We start from the raw sequence: 19,087 nt of genomic DNA, 5'->3' as shown, positions 1-19,087 counted from the left end.
CGCTGTCGTCGCCATGGAAGTACAAGCTCCGCCTACGCCGTTCTGTGACAGCCAATCGCGACATGCCATGTCGGGACGCTGCAGCCAATCGGAAGATGAGGAAACGATTCTGACAGACCAGCCTTTTTTTTTTTTCTTTTTCTTTTTTTTTTTTTTTTTAAACCTCCAGAGCAGCTGAGCCAAATGCGGGCCGGGCAGTGACGCAGCATCCAGACTGGCAATGACACACGCATGTACACGCGTACACGCACACGCACGCGCGCGCTCTACTGTATGACCGCTTCCCCATTCCCCGCCCCCTATTTGCAATTTGCATAACGACTTCCGCCCCTGTTCGACGCGCGCACCCTCCCCAAACCCGTGCGCGTTCGCCGGCGAGCTAGCGGCGATGGCATGCAGATCCCCACGCCGCACCGGACCTCTCGAAGCGGACCCACGGAACAAATAACGCGCCGGGGGCATCAACCATGTGCTTCCTTGGGAACCGGAGGAGGAAATGCTTTTTTTCTGTCTATTTTTTCAAATAGGCAGCTTTGTGCTAAAGAGAGAAGGCGGATCGGGACCGACGTGTTTATACTCCACTGTACGTGGAAGTAAGGCACTACTTGGCAACAACTCGCGGAGGCTGGCGTGGGAATCTTACACGCGATTCCACAGATCGAACGTTTATTTTTTGAAGGGGCCCGGTTTGAACGTTTGGGATTCCTCAACGTAAGCGCCCCCCTCCACCCCCCCCGCCGCGCACGATCAGATGCGTGATTTAGTTGACAGCTGATATCATGGGGGAGCCTGCAGCGCGCAGCCCCTCTCAAAGTACCTGTGGAGGCCATTAGTTTCACCAAACCTCAATGAGCGCTGCATTTTCCTGTGAATATCTCCCAAACTACTAATTTGGCCCATGATCCCCACGCCTTAGCCCATTGCCGGATCTTCTCCCACCCACACGTCCACGATGTGCATCATCCCCGCGGTGCTGATCGTGTTGCTGCGTGGACTCGTCATCTCTGCGGTACTAGGCTCCAATTCGGCGGATACTGGAAATGAAGCTAGCCCAGGTAAGCATACCGCTTCCCGCAGCCACGGTACACGTATGGTCATTTTTGAAATCGGGGGATACTGCAAGTCTTCTCATGTAAACAATCTGATGAGAACTTTCTGAATCTGGATTTGGGTTAAACATCTCAAGTATGGACCTGGAGACATGTTGGCACGTCGTCAAGCAGCTATGATCTATGACAGCTGGCAACCGGCCGCCTGAACTCGCTGGCAGCCAATAACACTCTGACCGACGTTTGTGACACACGTGAAGGAATCTGGGCTCACGGCGTCGCGTTGTGGACCTTTCGTAAAGCTTGCGGCACGTAGCCAACGTCGGGAAAATCCCCCGGAACGTTTTGAACGGACGAAAGAACCCCTGGGCGTGACGCAAATATTGGCAGGTCCGGCTTCCTGTCAACTCCACCTGACATTTAAAATGCTAATGTAGAAATGTTTGCTTTTTCTTTCTCGCTCGCTCTCTCAAAAATGTTAACACCGCAGGCTGTTGGCGCACAGCACACAATCCGTTTTGGACATCTAACATTGACAAGAGGTGGAAGACACCTGGAAACCAGCGAAACTGGATGCGTGAAACACTTCCCGGGATTTTTTTGGTGTTCAGCATAGTCCCTTTGGGTTTTCATCGTCTTTTTTTTAATTTTTTTTTTCTCAAACAAAGATTCTCGATTTTGTGGCAAGACCCACATGAATTACGGAGTTGCCATCGTTGAGTAGACACTTTTGGACGGGCAGATAAGTTTGAACGCACTCGCAAGTATGTTCCAACATACTTGGAGCTAGATGCTACAAACCTAGCATTTCCCCCATAATGCTTAACTTGGGCATGCACGAGTAAGAAAGCTTTTAAGTATCTTGTCTACATGATAGCAATTTGCTAAAATTGTATATATGTGTATATATGTATGTATATATACGTGTATATACGTGTATATATGTGTATATACGTACATATATATGTAGATATGTAGATGTGTATATATATATATATATATAAATAAAATCGAGAATCAAGCCTTGTGCCACTTCTGCTTTCTATTCCGTCATGGACACTGCTGCATTTCAGCGTCAAGCAGCTCCAAAGCCAGTCATGTGTCAACACGAGGCCGATTGTCCGATGGCCGTCTCGCTTATTATTCGCCGTATTCGTGTTTTGCTACTGTAGCGTGTTCCAATACGTTTTCTAACGGCCTGTTGTGAAAGTCAGCCTCGTTCTGCCACCTTGCCCATTGGGCGTGCGTGAAGGTGGACAGCTGCTGCATCCCCCCCCTCCGTCTCAGGCCGTGGTCTTTAGGCTTGTTATGCAACCTAATGAGGCCTGAGAGCAGAGCCCTCTGAGAGTATTTATAAAGTTACCGCTGAGGTTTCCTTGCTTGTTTTCCACCAGGCGGCTGACTTAATACTTCTTTCCCAGGTGCTAATGCTCTTGTTCCAAGGTCGCAGGTGGTCGTACCCACACAGTAGCGGACAAGCGTCTGTTGTGAGCCACACATAAAAAGGTGTTTATCCCCTGCTTGGCACCGCGCTGCATTCGGCTGCCTGGGCCCTCGGTGGCTGGCGGAAGTGACCTCCACCGGCGGCTGTATTTCAAGACATCAAAGTTTGGATGTCGTTTCTTGTCCGGACCGGACAAAATGGAGTCTTGACGGCGATGGTGAGCGGGATACGTGAAATATGAACCCACGAAGCCCAACGGCCCAGTCTCGCCGTGTCAAATGGAGAAGCTGCGGTGCCTTTGTCCTCGCTTCTATGACATGGCGAGCGCACCCGCCCGTTTGGGTCGGTCGGCTCTGACTCGTGTGCGCCATCGCTGAGGCTTGTCACCCGCTTGACAGGGGAAGCGTCCAAAGCGGCGCCCTTCGCGGACACCCGAGACGGTCGCCGTGGCCCATCTCTTGTAGAGAGAAACTTCCGGCCCCGCGCCAGCCGGTTTCAGTCACCTCGCGTCTGTCGGGGACTTTCTCGCTGGGAGGTGTGGATTTCTCGGGCATGCGCTTCGCTGCCGTTAACGTGCTGACTCGTGTTCGCTAGCAATGAGCAGGTTAACAAGCGCAGACCGCAGAAGTGAAAGCCGACCTGCTCCCGGAAGCCCGTCTTTGGGGCTTGAACTCAAACTAGATGCGCTAACCTCGGTGGTTAGCACGGGAATGCTAACTGCAGGCACATTGTGGCATCCTAGCAATGCGATCCGACTGGATCTGAGTGACGCCTCTCTCGCGTGACGTGTGACCTGCTTTGTATCTCAGCGCTTCCTGGTCGCCAAGCATCGTTTCAAAGATCTTCTTCTCTTTTCCAGTGCCGGGAGTGCCCGCGTCTGGTTGTCCTTTTTGTCCACGGCAGCCCGGATCGCTAAAGTCGTGGACACGGCAAATCTCGTGTTCTCGGGCTGTTTTTCAAAGCTTCCCGCAGAATCCGGCCTGCAAAGAGCATCTCCTTTTCTGGAAGTTTCTGGCTGGGACCTGAGGCTCGAGTACAATTTCCAGCCTTTCGACTAAGATAGGATTAGTGATGATTTAACGAGGCTTTCAGGCACCCTGGGGGGAGGGGGGGGGGCGTTTTCGATTGACCAATCGGAAAGGGAAACAGAGGGCAGTTATTGCTTGTGGACACGCGCCCACTGTAGCATTGCCAGAAATGAAAGCGTTTGAGATCATACGATGTCACGTTCAAGTTCCGAGGAGAAAAATATACACTGCGACGCTTAAACAAAACAAAAAAACAGCATCTAGCAGGAAGGCCTTTGTTATTGCCGCGCGTGTCGGGAGCAGGCCGACAGCGCAACTCTTTGCGGAAGCACGTTTGTGACAGCCGGCCAAGTAAATTAGTGCTTACTGCATGTGCACGTGCGGGGAGACCTCTGCCATTGTTGCTGACAAACGGGAGCCCGCTTTGCTAAAAATAACTCTGTGCTTTCCAATTTTGCAGTCTTTGGGGACCGGCTGTTTTGATTTTGCCACCTCCTCTCCCGGTCACCGCCAGTGACTTCCTGTCACGTAGTTGCGCACGACCATCCCTCAGCACACAATCAAACCAGACGACAACTGAGAAGGCTCACCCTCGCATTGTTGCCATTTTCACAGACTAAAACCTGTCACTGTAAATGATGCTTTTTAAAAATATCTCAGGATTGTCTTTCTTCTTAAGCTTCAGAAGGTATCTTAGGAAGAGTTTGGTGAACACGCAGAACAGAATTAGGCCAGCAATAAAACAAAACCAAAAAAAAAAAAACTGGTGACAATTGACAAAACACAAGATGAAAAAAAAATCTCTTAAGACATCCATTTTTTTTCCCGTTTTGTTGTTTCAAAAATAGTACAGACTTACTGTGCACTCGCCTTGGCCCCGCGCCCCATCCCATCATCACGTTGACAATTCGACCAACCGTTCCTGCTGTTAGCGATTGTGCTGACTCTGCAGCCGTGCTTACCTTTAACCTTTTCATACCATCGTGCATCCGTGAGCCGTCACTTGGAAATGGCTCGTTGTGGACAAAAAACTCACTATCAGGGTGCTATCGTCATAAAATTCACAGCCAATTTTGACAGATGAACAGGCGTAGTTTTACAAATTCAAAAGGACATTTTTCATACTATATCCACTTTAACCAACTTTGAAGTTGGGTCGAGTTGCCTGTCTGATAGCATTCAAGCTAATTTGACTTCAAGTCCTGACAAACCAAAACTGGAACTAAACAAGCAACGCTTGAAGCTGAGAGCCGGTCTGGCCGGTAAAGTAAAGAAAGCATGACACATGATTCAAGTCCTATATGCAATATCACATGAAATCTTGGTGCGACAGCCCCCGTAGCATTTTGTCGTTAACGGAAGCCGCCACCGTTTTTTTTTTTTGGATAACAGCCGTTTTCGCCCCGCCGCCGACTTTCTCGCTATGCCACCCTGGTCCAAACTCAGTGTCCAGTCAAACATCTCTCAAAATTGAGGGGGTGTCACACAAGTTTTTTTATATTATTGCAAACACACAACAGCATCAAAAGAAGTTGAACAATTTTCTAATTTCTTTTCAAAGTGGGCTTCCAAAAAAAAAAAAAAAAAAATTACAGCAATATCTCATTGGAAGACAATTTTGGTAATTTAACAAGAAACATTGAGTTGACACACGAGTTGCCTTTGCGGGCCACGTAAAATGACACAGCGGGCCAGATTCGGCCCCCGGGCCTTTTGTTTGACACCTGTGACGTAGATGGACCGTCATGCCCCAATTCGTCTTCCGCAACTTGTGAAAAGTGACAGGGCGACCACTTCCCTTCCACGCAAGGCATAGCCAGAATGAATCTGCTTCCCGCACCGGCGCTCTTGAACTGACTTTGACACCGACCCGCGTTTTGCGCTTGCGTTTAACTCTCGTACACTTGAAGGCTCATCCGCAAGGTCGGCCGTCTTTTAAACCATCAAGTTTGTGCCCTGATTGGCAAGCGTTTGGGTGTATTTTACATTTCTGCTCCGGACGGCTGAGCTGACGCACGTGTGTGTGTGTGTGTGTGTGTGTGTGTGTGTGTGTGTGTGTGTCCGTCTAGACCCGTGCCTCATGGTCATGCCGCCGTGCGTGAGCGATGCGGATCGCTTCAGCCTGGTGGCCTTGCGACACATCCACAAAGAGCTTGACGACGACAACGACGGCGGCATCGAAGTGAACGAGAGCGTCGAGGTGAGTTTTGCAAACGTATCTTTTTTTTTTTTTTTTTTTTTGTGTGCATCTGAGACGCTTGTACAGACGTCGGGTCATTTGGTTGAAAGCAATGAGTTTGTCTGGAGTTGCCTTCGAACGAGTCACCTCAAAGTCTCTGCTTGCTTTCTTTGGGCATCCGCTTGTGGTGACACCCGAGAGCTCGCTGACCCAGCGTGACCTCGCTGATTACCAAGTCAGTGACCTTCTGTTTTGCGTCTTGTATCTTTGTTCTGACAAGGCCTCGCTCGTGACAGGACTGACATAGAGATGAAACACCAAACGGGAACAGAACCTGATGCAAAAAACAATAGATAAATCAAAAACAATTACCCAAACTTCAAGCCCCAAACTCACAGCTAGCTGCTAGGAGCTAGCTGTTGCTAGCCACTCACTATTATCCTTGGCGTGCGGGTCAATCACCGCATCACCTTTCCAAGTTTGTGACTCCTCGAAAAGTGCGTAATGTCGTATTTTTGTTTTTTCATGCCAAGTGTTTGCAAGAACTGTTCAAAGGAGGTCTTGCGCTTGGCTTTCGGAATTGACGCCACAAATGTGGGACCGACGGCACAGCTTGTTTGAAACTTGCAGGTTCCCCACAGCGCCTTGCTTGAAAGCATCCGTGATCGACCATCGTTTTAAAAATCTCCTCGAAGCGGCAGAACTCCCTTAGGAAGGAAGAGCTCGAGTGACTCGTGTCTCCTGACAGCAGCTCCGAAGGACAAAAGCTTCAGGATGCAGCGACTGTATCGGGGCAATTCTGGGGAAGGACTTTGTAGGCGGAGACAGTAAGATTAGAGTTTCTTCTCAAGATGTCTGCCATTCCCAGCGCCACTGCTTGACACCCTACACCGTCCAACCAAGATTCCGCTGGCGCTGACTGCCTTTGGTTCTCATCCCCCCCCCCCCAAGCCCAAAAGTTGAGAGGCTAATGAAGGCATTTGATGGAACATCCATCAACTCGGCGTCCACTTTTCCATGACCTGCATTTCAAGCATTTTGGATCGTCCATGCGAGGAAGTGTCGCAAAGAGTCCGAGACAGGCACACGCTAGAGCTGGGCCCACCAAGATGTTCCAGGTGACCCCATTACTGACTGATTCTAGCTTGATCTCCACATCTGGTGTGGCGTTCAACGACTTGATAGGAATTTAGCATTGTGGTCATTTTATAAAACGAGGTGATCCTCGTCGTGCTTTTTTTCATCATGGCTGCGTGCATTTTTGGACCTCCAAAGAAAACTCCCCAAAGAGCCATTTCATCACGCCGAAGCTTTGATCAAACTCTTCTACCCGCCCGCCTGTCTCATCCACCTGAAGCAACACCAACATCAGCCTATTGATGATTATTTATAGTCTCGGAACCGTGTCGTCGTGAAATGTAGCTTTGAGTTGAGCTTCCTGTCGCTCCACTGTAGCCCCCGTGTTCTTCTCACGATAGCTTTGTGTACCGTTCGGTTCTTCTTTTCTGGCAATGTCACCACAGTGAGGTTGCCTGAAGCCATTTGCGTCGTCCAAATATGCTTTTGGAGCACAACTGAGGGATGGGAACTCCCCGAACCTGAGAATGGCTATCAGTCGGAGCTGAAACTGGATGGCAAATTCAAATCACAAATACCAAACATTGGAGGGAGCCATCAACAGAACCACCTTTGCTCTGAGATGGGGTATTGACGATAATTATAGTGAGGTTGAAATGTGAGCATGCTCTACTGTTCAACCTTTCCTCATCAAAATGGTGCAATTAAGGGCAAAAGGTACTCTGGCATTTCTTTTGTTGGGGCTAAGACTTCTCCACAGGACCGTAAAGTTCAAAAGAAGGACTCTTGGAAACTCAGGCAGGTGGAAGCGGAACCCTCGCTGCCTTTTCTAGGTCCATAAAAGGAAGAAAAGGAGCGAGCGAGCGAGAGAGAGCGAAAGAAAGAAAGAGAGAGAGAGAGAGAGAGCGAGCGAGCGTAAAGAGTGTCCATCAAAAAAGTGAGCCGTAAATACATAAAGTTGTCAAGATGCTCATACACATCTGATCTCTCCTTAGTTCATAAGGGAAGACATGAAGCAGCATCAGACCAACAAGCACAGCAACTTGCATCGCGAGGACCAGCACATCACCGTGGAGGAGCTGTGGAAGGGCTGGAAGACCTGTGAAGGCAAATACACGCCACACTTTGCATAACGACAGCGAGTGACAACCGGGAAAGAGAGCAAACACGGACGAACGAGCGCGCTCGTTTTCTCCAACACCCACCAGACTGCATTTGCCGCACCCGGTCAGATAATTGTACGGCTTTTTGTGTCTGTCAGTCCACAACTGGACGGTAGAAGATACGGTACGGTGGTTGAAGGAGTCGGTGGAGCTGCCTCAGTACGAAAGGAACTTCCGGGACTTCCGTGTGACCGGCAACACATTGCCGCGGTGAGTTTTTGAGCTCGAGCTGTTTGTTGTGAACAAATCTATTCGTCTTACAATGCTGCCCTCTTGCGGCTGCAGCGCGGGTAACATGGGGGAAGACGCAAGCGGGATCGATCATGTTACAAGCCTCTCGTCTTAAAATAGGGCAGTCTCAAAGCGAACTGCAAAGTCGTGAGCGGAGCGGAGCGGTCGGTCTCACGGAGCGCGTGCGGTCTTGGATCCTCAAGGACGTCGCCGCGGACACTCTGGTGATCATCTATCTGCCTTTGCGTTGCAGAATCGCCGCCAATGAGCCGTCGTTCCTGTCCGTACAGCTCAAGGTGTCCGACCAGCGGCACAAACAAAAACTCAACCTCAAGGCGCTGGACGCGGTTCTTTTCGGCCCCCCGCTGCGTAAGTCTGCGCCTCGCGTTGCCTTGACTTGATGGCGCAGCTGCCCGCACGCTGCTTCAAATAGCACCGCCCCCCCCCCCCCCACCCCAGGTCCACAACACAACTGGGTGAAAGACTTTGTCCTCATGATCTCCATCGTGATCGGCGTGGGCGGCTGCTGGTTTGCCTACGTGCAGAATAAGTCCAGCAAGGTGCACATCTGGCAGATGATGAAGGATCTGGAGAGCCTGCAAAAGGCAGAGCAAAGCCTCCTCGATCTGCAGAGTCGGTTAGCGAGAGAAATACAATCGAATCGTTGGCTGGCTGTAAAACGCGAGCAAATCGTCCAAACGGGCTTCCTTCCTTTCAGTTTGGAAAAGGCTCAGGAAGAGAACCGAACGGTGATTGTGGAGAAGCAGAATCTTGAGCAGAAGATGAGGGACGAGATCACCGGAGCCAAGAAGGAGGCTCGCAGACTCAGGGACCTGCGGGAGGGTGCCGAATGCGAGCTTAGCCGCCTGAAATACGCGGAGGAGGAGCTCGTGCAGGTGAAGCACGCTCGCTCGCTCGCTCGCTCGCTCGCTCACGTGAACCCCTAAAGCGCCTCTCCGCCCGGCGTAGGTCCGAAAGGCCCTCAAGCGAGCCGAGAAGGAGATGCAGTCGGAGCGGTCGCTGCCGGAAGCTCTGCAGACGTGGCTGCAGCTCACGCACGAAGTGGAGGTTCAGTACTACAACATCAAGAAACAGAGCGCCGAGTTACAACTCTGCGTCGCCAAGGACGAGGTGAGCGTCCGTCGCCGGGCCTCTGCGCCGCCGCGCCTCGGTGCCGCCACGCTTTTCTTGCCTTTCCATTCCTTTCCATTCCATTCCTTTCCATTCCATTCCATTCCATTCCATTCCAACCCAATCCATTCCATTCCCTTTTGGCTTCCAGGCAGAGAGAATCAAAAAGAAAAGAAGCTCTGTGTTTGGAACGCTTCACGTGGCGCACAGCTCGTCCCTGGATGAGGTGGACCACAAGATACTGGAGGCCAAGTAAGGTTTGGCGTGGCGTGGGGGGGCTTTTTAGTGCGGCCGACTCAAGCCGCTTTTGCCCTTCTCCAGGAAATCCTTGTCGGAGGTGACGGCGTGCCTGAGGGAGCGCCTGCACCGCTGGCAGCAGATCGAGAGGCTCTGCGGCTTCCCCGTGGTCAACAACTCGGGGCTGCCCAGTCTGACGGCCAGCCTGTACTCGGACCACAGTTGGGTGGTGATGCCGCGCGTCTCCGTCCCGCCGTACCCCATAGCCGGCGGCGTGGACGACCTGGACGAAGACACGCCTCCCGTCGTCCCGCAATTCACCGGTGAGCTATTGACGAGGACGCCGTGCCATCACAGTGTCTTTGATCAAATGTGACAGACAGACAGACAGACAGACAAGGTTGAAATTGCAGCCAACGCCGTCAAATCCTTTTGCGTCTTTCTTTGCTCCTTTCAAGCTACCTTGATGCGGCCGGCGTTGACGCGCAACAGCGGCGGCGCGTGCCGCTCCCGCCGCAGCCTCGCCAGCTCGCCGCCGCCGCCCTCCGTCTTGTCGGCCGATCCCGACCTGCTGTCCGCGGCCGGCTCGTCGCTCTCCTGTGCCCTCGAGGCGGACGACGAATACGTCACGTTCGTCTCGGATAGCCCCGAGACAGACGCTCCAAACTCGTCGATGGGCCGCAAGCCGCCGCACTTTGTCAGCCTGGAGAAGCCGTGGCGCAGGATTTCTCGCGAGGGATTGCTGCTCGTCAACCCGAGTCACGAGTTGCCGGCGTCCGCCGGCACCAACGGCGGGGACTCCACCCCGTCTCCTCCGCCCCCCACGCCCGCCCCGTCGGGCCCTCCGTCCACCTCGCCGTCGCCGGACCTCACCCGCGCGGTGTCGGGGAAGGGCGCGCACAACGGCGTCCTGGAGAAGTCGTACAGCTTCAGCACGTTGCCCGCCGGCACGCCGGCCTCGGTGGGCCGCTACCCGTCGCTCACCTCTCTGGACTCGGAGGGCCGCAGCGTGGGGCGAGAACGCAAGCTCCTGAGCGCCTCCTCCCAGGACTCCAGTGACAACGGAGAGAGAATCAAGCGCTCCTCCTCCAAAATCAAGAGCTTATTCAAGAAGAAGAAATAACACGTCGGGACGTGACTGTAAGCTGACGCTTCAGCAACCGCCGAATGCTCTGGTCGCCTTGCTAACCCCCCCCCCCCCCACCACCGTTGCCTTGGCGGGCCCGCGAGTGAAAACACAAACAAGCCAGTCATCGATTTGCAAGCACGCTATGACAACAAGTTTTTTCCCCCAAACTACTCCAGCACTTGATTTATTGTTACCTAGCGTGGTGGTGGTGGTGGGGGGTGAAGAGGTCACGCTAAAAAGCTCTTTGCGCTACTCGCTGATGTTTGGGAAGAGACTCGACTATTTTATTCATGGGGCGGTCACCTGATGCCTAACATTGTTTTGGGTTGGTTTGGGCGGGAAGTCGCCCGCCATCCGTTGTTCCACGTCGGTCACCTTCCACGACTGGATTCCCTTCCCTTGCGTAGGCATTCTTCACTTTCAGGGCTCCCGAGTGTGCGTCTGTATCAGACACCTTCATTTGCTTCCTCAAAAAGAAATGGAAAGAAACCCCCCAAAAAACCAAAGGTCCCGGCGATGTCCGACCAGGACTCAATCGGGACCCCCTGGTGCGTCGATGTCAAATGCTTCCACCTCACACTGTGGCTTCTGTCTCGTCACTTAGGTCTCACGTGGCGGCGGGCCGGGCGATGCTGCTCACGAATCGATGCAATTGTCGCTATTATACGTGGCGGCGGGCCGGGCGATGCTGTTCACGAATCGATGCAATTGTCCCTATTATACGTGGCGGCGGGCCGGGCGATGCTGTTCACGAATCGATGCAATTGTCGCTCATTTTGTGGACGACTAAACAGCACGCACTCGAGTCCGAACTGTAAGTTTGGCAGAAGTGTCAGTGACTTAATTGTGTTTTTCAGAACATTGTAAGTGTGCATATTTGTATGCTGTAGAAGAGTTAATAATAAAATGATGAATGAATCAAATCAATGGATCACGAAACAATCAAAACGGTGTGGGTAGCTATCAAGACCGTAATATAGATCCCGTTTAATCGCTCGGTGAGGCTGTCGGGAACAATGGGTCACAGCCACCAGTCACAAGATGGCAAAAGTACGGCCGTGAACCTGGAAGGTGAGGGAAGGGTTAAGACGGGAGAAAAAGGAAAACGTTGAGTCTACAACAGATTGAATGAAAATACAGCTATTGATGGCTCGCTCGCCCGGTGATGATTTCCAGCGCGCTTATGTCGGTTGTGAGGAACCTTGAGCTGGACCAGCGGTCTGTTCAACGTCCCAAAATGTTGCAAGTGTGCATCAAACCGGTGGCCGTCTATCAGCGGCCGAGCGAGAGCGCGAGCGAGAGAGAGGCAGCCGTCTGTCACTTGAGTGCAATTGCAAAACGGTGGCTTCCAAAGTTCTGATGTACATGAAGAACTGAACTGATTTGCAATCCATCCCTTTGGCAACAGCAGTCATGAAGATGATGCAACAATGGCATGGAAAAAGGCTTGCAGGTGTTTGGAGCTGGGTGGAGGAGTTGAACTTTGCCTTTGTCCTCTGATGCAAAGTGGCGGCAGTGGTGTCAAAGGCGCGGACCGCGGGCCCGATCGCAAAGTGACAGACACACTCGAGCCGTTCGAAGGCTTTGACTTCTGACGACGTTGTTGCTCAAGCCGGAGAGAAAAGCACGTTCCGTCCTTACGATTGCCATTCCAGACGTTTCCGTTGCAAATGGCTTCAAAGTTGCTTGATTCCAGTGACATCCTTACCTCGCCAATAACCGGGAAAGGATGGTGTGGCAAAATCAAAGCAATCCACATCTTTGTTTGTTTGTCTGTTTCTTTTGAATCCGTTTGAAAGAAGGCGTGCTGATCGCGTTGTGATGCTCTTACGCAACCGCTGGACGAAGGATAACAGTCAGCTCGAGCATGACTTTTTTGTTTTTCCAGATAGATGGCAAGTTGGGATGGGCACTTGATTGCCATCATCTTGGCGTGTTGTTGTTGTTGTTGTTGTTGTTTTTTTTCCAGATCGATGGGAAGACGCGACGGGTACTTTACCGCGATCATGCCTTTTGCACATTGGCCTGCCTGCCTGCCTGCCTGCCTGCCTGCCTGCCTGCCTGCCTGCCTGCCTGCCTGCCTGCCTGCCTGCCTGCCTGCCTGCCTGCCTGCCTGCCTGCCTGCCTGCCTGCCTGCCTGCCTGCCTGCCTGCCTGCCTGCCTGCCTGCCTGCCTGCCTGCCTGCCTGCCTGCCTGCCTGCCTGCCTGCCTGCCTGCCTGCCTGCCTGCCTGCCTGCCTGCCTGACTCGTTGGCCTGTTTGTCTTGAACTCTTGAACTATTTCACTGATGACGCTCGTAACAAAGTTGGTCGGTCGCTTTGCAACAACTTGGCGGCAGGCGCTTTGAGATCAAACGAAGCGAGCGTGGGCTGTGCGTGTCAAAGCGCCGTGACGTCACGCACCTTGCGGGTAGCAGGAAGCGCTCGCGTCCGACACTCATTCGATTCGCTTGTCGAGTCGGAGCAGCCAGCCCGCCAGCCAGCCAGCGCGCCAGCCAGCCCGCCAGCCCGCCAGCCATCCAGCCAGCCAGCCATCCAACTAGCCAGCCCGCCAGCGCGCCAGCCAGCCCGCCCGCCCGCCAGCGCGCCCGCCCGCCAGCCAGCCAGCCATCCAACTAGCCAGCCAGCCAGCCCGCCCGCCAGCATGAAGCTCGTGACAATCACCCTGCTCTTGTTCGTCCACACGGCAGGTAGGAGAACTTTTTACACTTTGCAGTCCGATCCAAGTTGGTGACAATTGGCGAAGCGTCAAGCCGCCATTTTCACATCTCGAAGCCGTTCAATTGATTGTCATCACAAGTTGCTTTGAAAAAGGCCCACGTTGTTGCGACGCCTGCAATGTTTTGCGCCTTCCTTTTGCCAATTGCATTTAAAGGACGTCGTCGTCGATGGATGGATTTTTCATCTGTCATATTGTTTTGATACTTTTGGCCAGCTCTCATCTCCTCGTACCAAGTCGTACGTATGTAGCGTGACAACGAAAGGCATTCGGAGCGCAAAATGGCTCTGCACAACAAAGCTCCATGCTCAAGTCTATCTTGTGCCTTGAAGTAGCTTTGTGCCTGCTGGGTGTCCACAGTGCGAGTAAGAGCATGCGCTGGCCACCTCTGCTTTTCCAGATCTGACAAGTAGCGAGTGCAACGGCGCGAAGGGTCAGGTGGTGTTCTGCGCAGCTGCCAACAACCTCAAAATAGACCCTCCCGCTACTGACTACGCGTGGCGCTTCGGAACAACCGAGGTCAACGTCGACAGTGCTCTGAGCGAAGACGGATCCACAAAGGTGTTGACGGGCACCCTGGCAGCAAAGCACACTGGCGTGTACTTGGCCATCAAAAGCGGTTCACCGACGGACAAGTTCACCATCATTGTGGGTGCCGGTAAGTCGCACGACTGTCGTCCGGGATGGCTGCTTTTGGTGGGAAAACACCAGCGCTCGCTCGCGCGCAGCTCCAATTCAGCAAGGTTGGCTGAGGAGACGTGATGGATTCTTGGAAAAGCGTCATTTGAAAAGCGAGCGAGTCACTTGACGAGTCCATCTGCGCGTGGCGCCGCCCGTCCGCCGTCTTTGCGATGTGACCGCCCGCGCTTGGACTTTGCTACCGCGCTGAATAACTCTATACAACTGTTTTGGGCTTTTTCAGTAAGCTGCCCCGCAACCACTGGTTGCGACGTCCCGACTGGTGGCTCCTTCCAATTGGAATCCACAAATGCAAATGAGGCTGTCAGCTGGGAGTTTAAAGCGGACGGTGCCCAAGACTTTCTGCCGGTCCCTGATTCCTCCGATAAGCCCAAGTTTCGTGTAGAGTCCAACATCAAGAAAGGGTTGGGCCTCTTCAACGTGCAAAAATCTGAAAGCGGGACATACCGGACCAAGAAAGACTCTGACGGAACAACAGCTGATTCGTTTCCAGTCCACGTCCGAGGTAAGTTTGGCTCTCGCGCTCGCTCCTTTCGCTCACTAGTTGGAAATCTCGAGGTAGCCGCTCAAACAATTCAGGGAGCACAACGGCAGGCGTCGGAAAAGAAGAGCTGCCTGCCGCTGCCGCCGTTTGCTTCTCGGTTCACTAGTGTCGCTGTTGAGACATCTGCTTGATCGATGCGCCGCTTAAAAAGCTCCGACTTTTGTTGCCACTTTTTTGAAGGGCCACCCTCTCTGACGTCTGAGTGCATGATGAGATGGGGGGGGGGCCTTGGAAAATGCAAGCGGGACCCCAATTTGCACATGCCCGCCCTTGAAATGGACTCTCTATCCCAACAGATCCCGTCTCCGATGTCACAGTCAGGGAGGGAGGGGGCTGCGCTCCGACCTTAGTGTGCGAGGTCATCGGTGATGCCCGAATCGTCAAATGGACCAAGGACGGCACTGAGGCGGGTACTGAGAAAACGTTGACCATCGACAAGGGTGCTACTGTCTCTGCTAGCTACGTCTGCAAGGTCACAGACTACTCTAATGCTAATGAGGATAGCACCGCCTTCTCGTACGCCTACACAGGTGAGTAAGGAAAGCACCCACCATCCCAGAAAAATTGCAAAGCGCGACTTTCCTGTTTTTGACAGCTCCCAAGGCCGTCTCAAAGGTCACGATCGAACGGACCGCCAGCGTCCTCAAGTGTACCGCCGACGGTCCCGTCAAGACGTGGGAGTGGCTGACGTTCGGAAACGTGCCTGTCACAGCGGGCGACGGCACAGTGGGCAGTGATCGGTCCAAGTTCACTTTGCTCCCCGGGGCCATAGGCCAGTTCAGTTGCAAGGCCACTGACTGCCAGAACAATACCAAGTCCTCCCAGTTGTTGCGCGTCGGTGGAAAGGTGGACCCCACCGGTACCCCCACCGCCCCGGGCGGCGCTACGAGTGAGTACTTGCACGTCAGTGGGTGGAGCCCCGCCCCGCCCGCCCAGCCGCCAATGTTTGCCATCTTTGCTCTAGCACCAGGCGCAGCCACCCAGGGCACGTCCTGCTCTGTCGCTCTGTTGGTGATAAGCGTCCTCATTGAGCTCTACGTGGTGATGATGATGTAGACCGAGGCCGGCCGGCCGGCCGGGTGAGTCGCCGTTTTCCTTCCGTCCACCGTGGCTGCGCTGCGCTGCCTTGCCCAACCGGCGGCTGTCTGTCTGCTTTTCCTCAGACGAGAAGATCCTGGAGGCGAGCGGCGCGCGGGCCCTTCCATTTTTCTTTCTTTTTTTTTTTTTTTCATTCATTCGTTCAGCAATACAAATAATTCAGCATTAAGAAGAAGAAGAAAAACGCACGAAACACAGAAAGCAGCGGCTCGGGAGAAGCGGGAAGGCGGCGGCGGCGGCGTTGACGGCGGCACGAGACCCTCGCTCGTACATCTGGCGCGAGGGGCACGCCTGAGCGGTTGGCCTTGGACTTGTTTGCAGCAGGGGAGGAGGGGCCGAGAGTGAAGCGGGAAAGCTTTTTTTTCCCCCCTTTGGTCTGAATTCAATTTTCTTCTACTTATTCCATTCATTATGATTCACAATGGATGATGTCACTCAACTTTAGCACTGGAGAGGGAGGTTGGCAAACGCTCCGTCCGGAAGGTGGTCAATGCCATTGGGTGAGTGAATTGCATGATGCAACTTTTTGGCGGTCTTCGACTTACTCCAGTTATTAGCATGCTTACGACTCAAGTTATTATCATGAGGGATGATGTCGCTCAACTTAATTTAGGATGTGATTTACAGTGGACGATGTCACTCAACTTTAGCATTGGGGAGGGTGGTTGGCAAAGGTTTTGTTTGGACGCGCTGGAAAGTGGTCCACGTGTGGGTGAATTGTTGGATGATTATTCGATGGTGCAACTTTGCCTTGGTGTCATGTAACCACTCGAAACCACAATAAAGTCTTCATCCCCCTCGGTGGTCGTGTTTGATCATGTCAATGGCGCCGTCTTGTGGGTCAACGCGGCGATGCATGAGGAGACGAGCAGAGATGGATGGAAGAAACTTTCGCGCATGCGCTTTGCAATCAAATTGAAGGGAAAGACAGGTGGGGCTCTTCGAGCACATGGAATTCCGAGACTTTCCGTCTTTGCCAAAAGACAGGTGGACAGGACCACCTTCTATCCAACCTTCTTGCGGGCGCCTTGCGGTTTTGCCAAGCCCCCGCCCCCCAGTCGTCCCCAGGCAGCTGCTTGATCGCTTTATCAATAGCTAGTCATTTGTGACAAAAGTGATCGATCAGCGGGAGAGCGGCGGTGAGTAACAATGCCTTGTTGGCTTGCACTCCCTCCGCACGTCTACTCTCGGAGGAAGCACCCGGAAGCCCTTGCGCTTGTGTGCTACAGCCACACGGGGGCAGCAGAGCACGAAGCTCGCCGCACGTTGTACTCACGACTTCCAAGTTCAGCTCCGCTTTCCAACTTCGTGCCTATCTTGGATCCATTTTCTATGGCATGAGCCTTTATTAGGGTCTATCTCGCCCAAGAGCGATCGGATCCCTCGCAAATTTGCTCTGGTCGGCATCCAACATTCGCAACCAACAGTTTTGCATTCAAATCCACAGATGAGACTATTTTGGCTTTGTTGACATATCCGTGTCACATTTTTACCCAAGTTAAAATTGCGACAGTCGCAAAAGGAAAAACAAAATCGACACCTGACGTTCAACAAAAAAGTCGGTTGAGAAGTCAGGCAAACGAGCGAGTCAGGAAAAAAATTTACAAAAAACAAAGAAAAAGACCAAAAGCGAAAGCGCCAGTGCCGACACATTGGCAGCCAGTTGTAACAAAGAGCGTAGAGACGTCACGTTCTCAAACCGCCCGAGCTTGTCTGCGTCGATAGCTGCCATGTTTCACCTCTCCGGGACGGGAAAAAGTCGCCACTGGCGCAGCGGCTGCGCTCTGGACAGAAAAGACAAAGAAGAACATACATAGTGTTTACGCTTCCTTCCAAACTCTGCCGGAGAGACCTGCAGTCATTTCAAAGGCATCATGAAGCCGTTCCAGTCGGCCAATGTGCTCCTGTGATTGCGAGAGTCGAGGCTTCACCCGAGAGACGGCTTTGGCTCGGACAAGGAAAACAAACTTGCACAACAATAAAGGCGCGAGTTTTTGGGGGCTTTTTTTTTTTTTTCTTTAGGTTTACAAAACAACAACATGCTTTTGTACACGGGCACGATTCGGAGTCTGTGTTTCTCTAGGGAGGAGAAAGCCAACAGTAGTGATGTGCATTCCAGTTCTTTTAAGTGAACTGACTCTTTAGACTCAAAAGATTCGTTCAAAAGAATCGTTCGCCACACTTTCTTATTCATTTATCATTGTTTTTTTTTTTTTTGTTTTTTTTAACCCCGTGTAGTGTACCTATTGAAATGTCCATGAGGTGTACCTCGTCACAGGCCACTTCAAAATCATGGTCGAAGCTTCAGTGAAAAGTGCCGCCCGCACCCGCCCTCGCCCCCACTTTCTGATTGGCTGTTGGATCTGTGACGTCAGTCGGACGCTCCATTCGGTACACCGCCATTTTCAGGTGTACCTAATCACAGGCCACTTCATTAGGGAAAAACCATGGCCAAAGCTTAAGTGAAAGTGAAAAGTGCCACACCCGGCCTCACCCCCACTTTCTGATTGGCTGTTGGATCTGTGACATCACTCGGACACCAATAAAGTGGCCTGTTATTAGGCACACTTGAAAATGGCGGTGTACCTAATGGAGTGTCTGTGTGATGGTGCCTCGTTAAGTGCACCTGCGTGAAAGGTTTTAGCTCCCGCAGCACGTGAAAGGGACCGAAAACTTTGCACGCAGGTGCACTTAACGAGGGAATCACACGGACACTCCATTAGGTACACCGGGTGCGTACATCGGGGCCGCGTTCCAATATGTGGCCCCGAGGACTCCAGCTTGACACCTGATACCTTTGATCACGATATTTCCCTAACTAAGCGGCCTGTTATTAGGTACACTTGAAAATGCCGGTGTCCCTAATGGAGTGTCTGTGTGAAGCCCTCGTGAAGTGCACCCGCGTGAAAAGTTTTAGCTCCTGCAGCGCGTGAAAGGGACCAGAAACTTCGCACGCAGGTGCACTTAACGAGGGCAACTGGAGGTCGACACCCCTGGTGTGAGTGAAAAGTGCCACACCCGCCCTCACCCCCACTTTCTGATTGGCTGTTTGATCTGTGACGTCACTTGGACACTCCATTAGGTACACTGCCATTATCAAGTGTACCTAATAACAGGCCAGTTCATTATCATTTGAACAAAAATTTTGAGTGAACCGATTCTAAAGATTCGATTCACTTGAACTGGAATGCACATCACTCGTACAAAACAGTGCAGATGACCAACGGCTGCTAGGTTGAAGTAGCTGACTGGTCAGTGACACAGGCTCCTGCTTGGAAAGAGCTTGGGTCGATCCCAGATGTGAGAGTATACTACAATGTGTTTTCATTGTACAATTAACCCTTTATTTATTACCTCGCG

The 19,087-nt window shown here is 52.5% G+C and overlaps 2 protein-coding genes and 1 long non-coding RNA gene across 3 annotated transcripts; 2 read left to right on the top strand and 1 right to left on the bottom strand.

Annotated features, from left to right (window-relative positions):
- The first annotated feature begins 181 nt into the window (after positions 1–181).
- stim2b (stromal interaction molecule 2b) lies at positions 182–11,591 on the top strand. Its single transcript, XM_088399795.1, has 11 exons — positions 182–1,055; positions 5,591–5,721; positions 7,773–7,884; positions 8,039–8,150; positions 8,425–8,540; positions 8,631–8,808; positions 8,890–9,067; positions 9,141–9,302; positions 9,454–9,554; positions 9,624–9,862; positions 9,998–11,591. Exons 1-11 carry the CDS (start codon positions 953–955, stop codon positions 10,660–10,662), a joined length of 2,097 nt encoding a protein of 698 aa, XP_088255921.1. The 5' UTR covers positions 182–952; the 3' UTR covers positions 10,663–11,591.
- On the bottom strand, positions 4,992–7,992 carry LOC148403237 (uncharacterized). Its single transcript, XR_015863334.1, has 2 exons — positions 7,754–7,992; positions 4,992–6,034 (listed from the first exon to the last, which is right to left on the bottom strand). It is a non-coding gene; the product is annotated as an uncharacterized LOC148403237 (long non-coding RNA).
- Positions 11,592–13,060: 1,469 nt separating the features above from the next.
- LOC148403235 (uncharacterized) lies at positions 13,061–16,527 on the top strand. Its single transcript, XM_088399919.1, has 7 exons — positions 13,061–13,357; positions 13,787–14,044; positions 14,309–14,590; positions 14,926–15,159; positions 15,225–15,518; positions 15,594–15,708; positions 15,793–16,527. The coding sequence occupies exons 1-6, from the start codon at positions 13,312–13,314 to the stop codon at positions 15,683–15,685; spliced, it is 1,206 nt and encodes a 401-aa protein (XP_088256045.1). The 5' UTR covers positions 13,061–13,311; the 3' UTR covers positions 15,686–15,708; positions 15,793–16,527.
- Positions 16,528–19,087: the final 2,560 nt, after the last annotated feature.

This window comes from Syngnathus floridae, chromosome 1, assembly GCF_059516105.1.
Source record: "Syngnathus floridae isolate MCC-2025c chromosome 1, RoL_Sflo_1.0, whole genome shotgun sequence".
NCBI classification, from domain to species: Eukaryota; Metazoa; Chordata; class Actinopteri; order Syngnathiformes; family Syngnathidae; genus Syngnathus; species Syngnathus floridae.
Note: the sequence above shows the minus strand (reverse complement) of the source record. Positions and strands in the feature narration are given on the sequence as shown.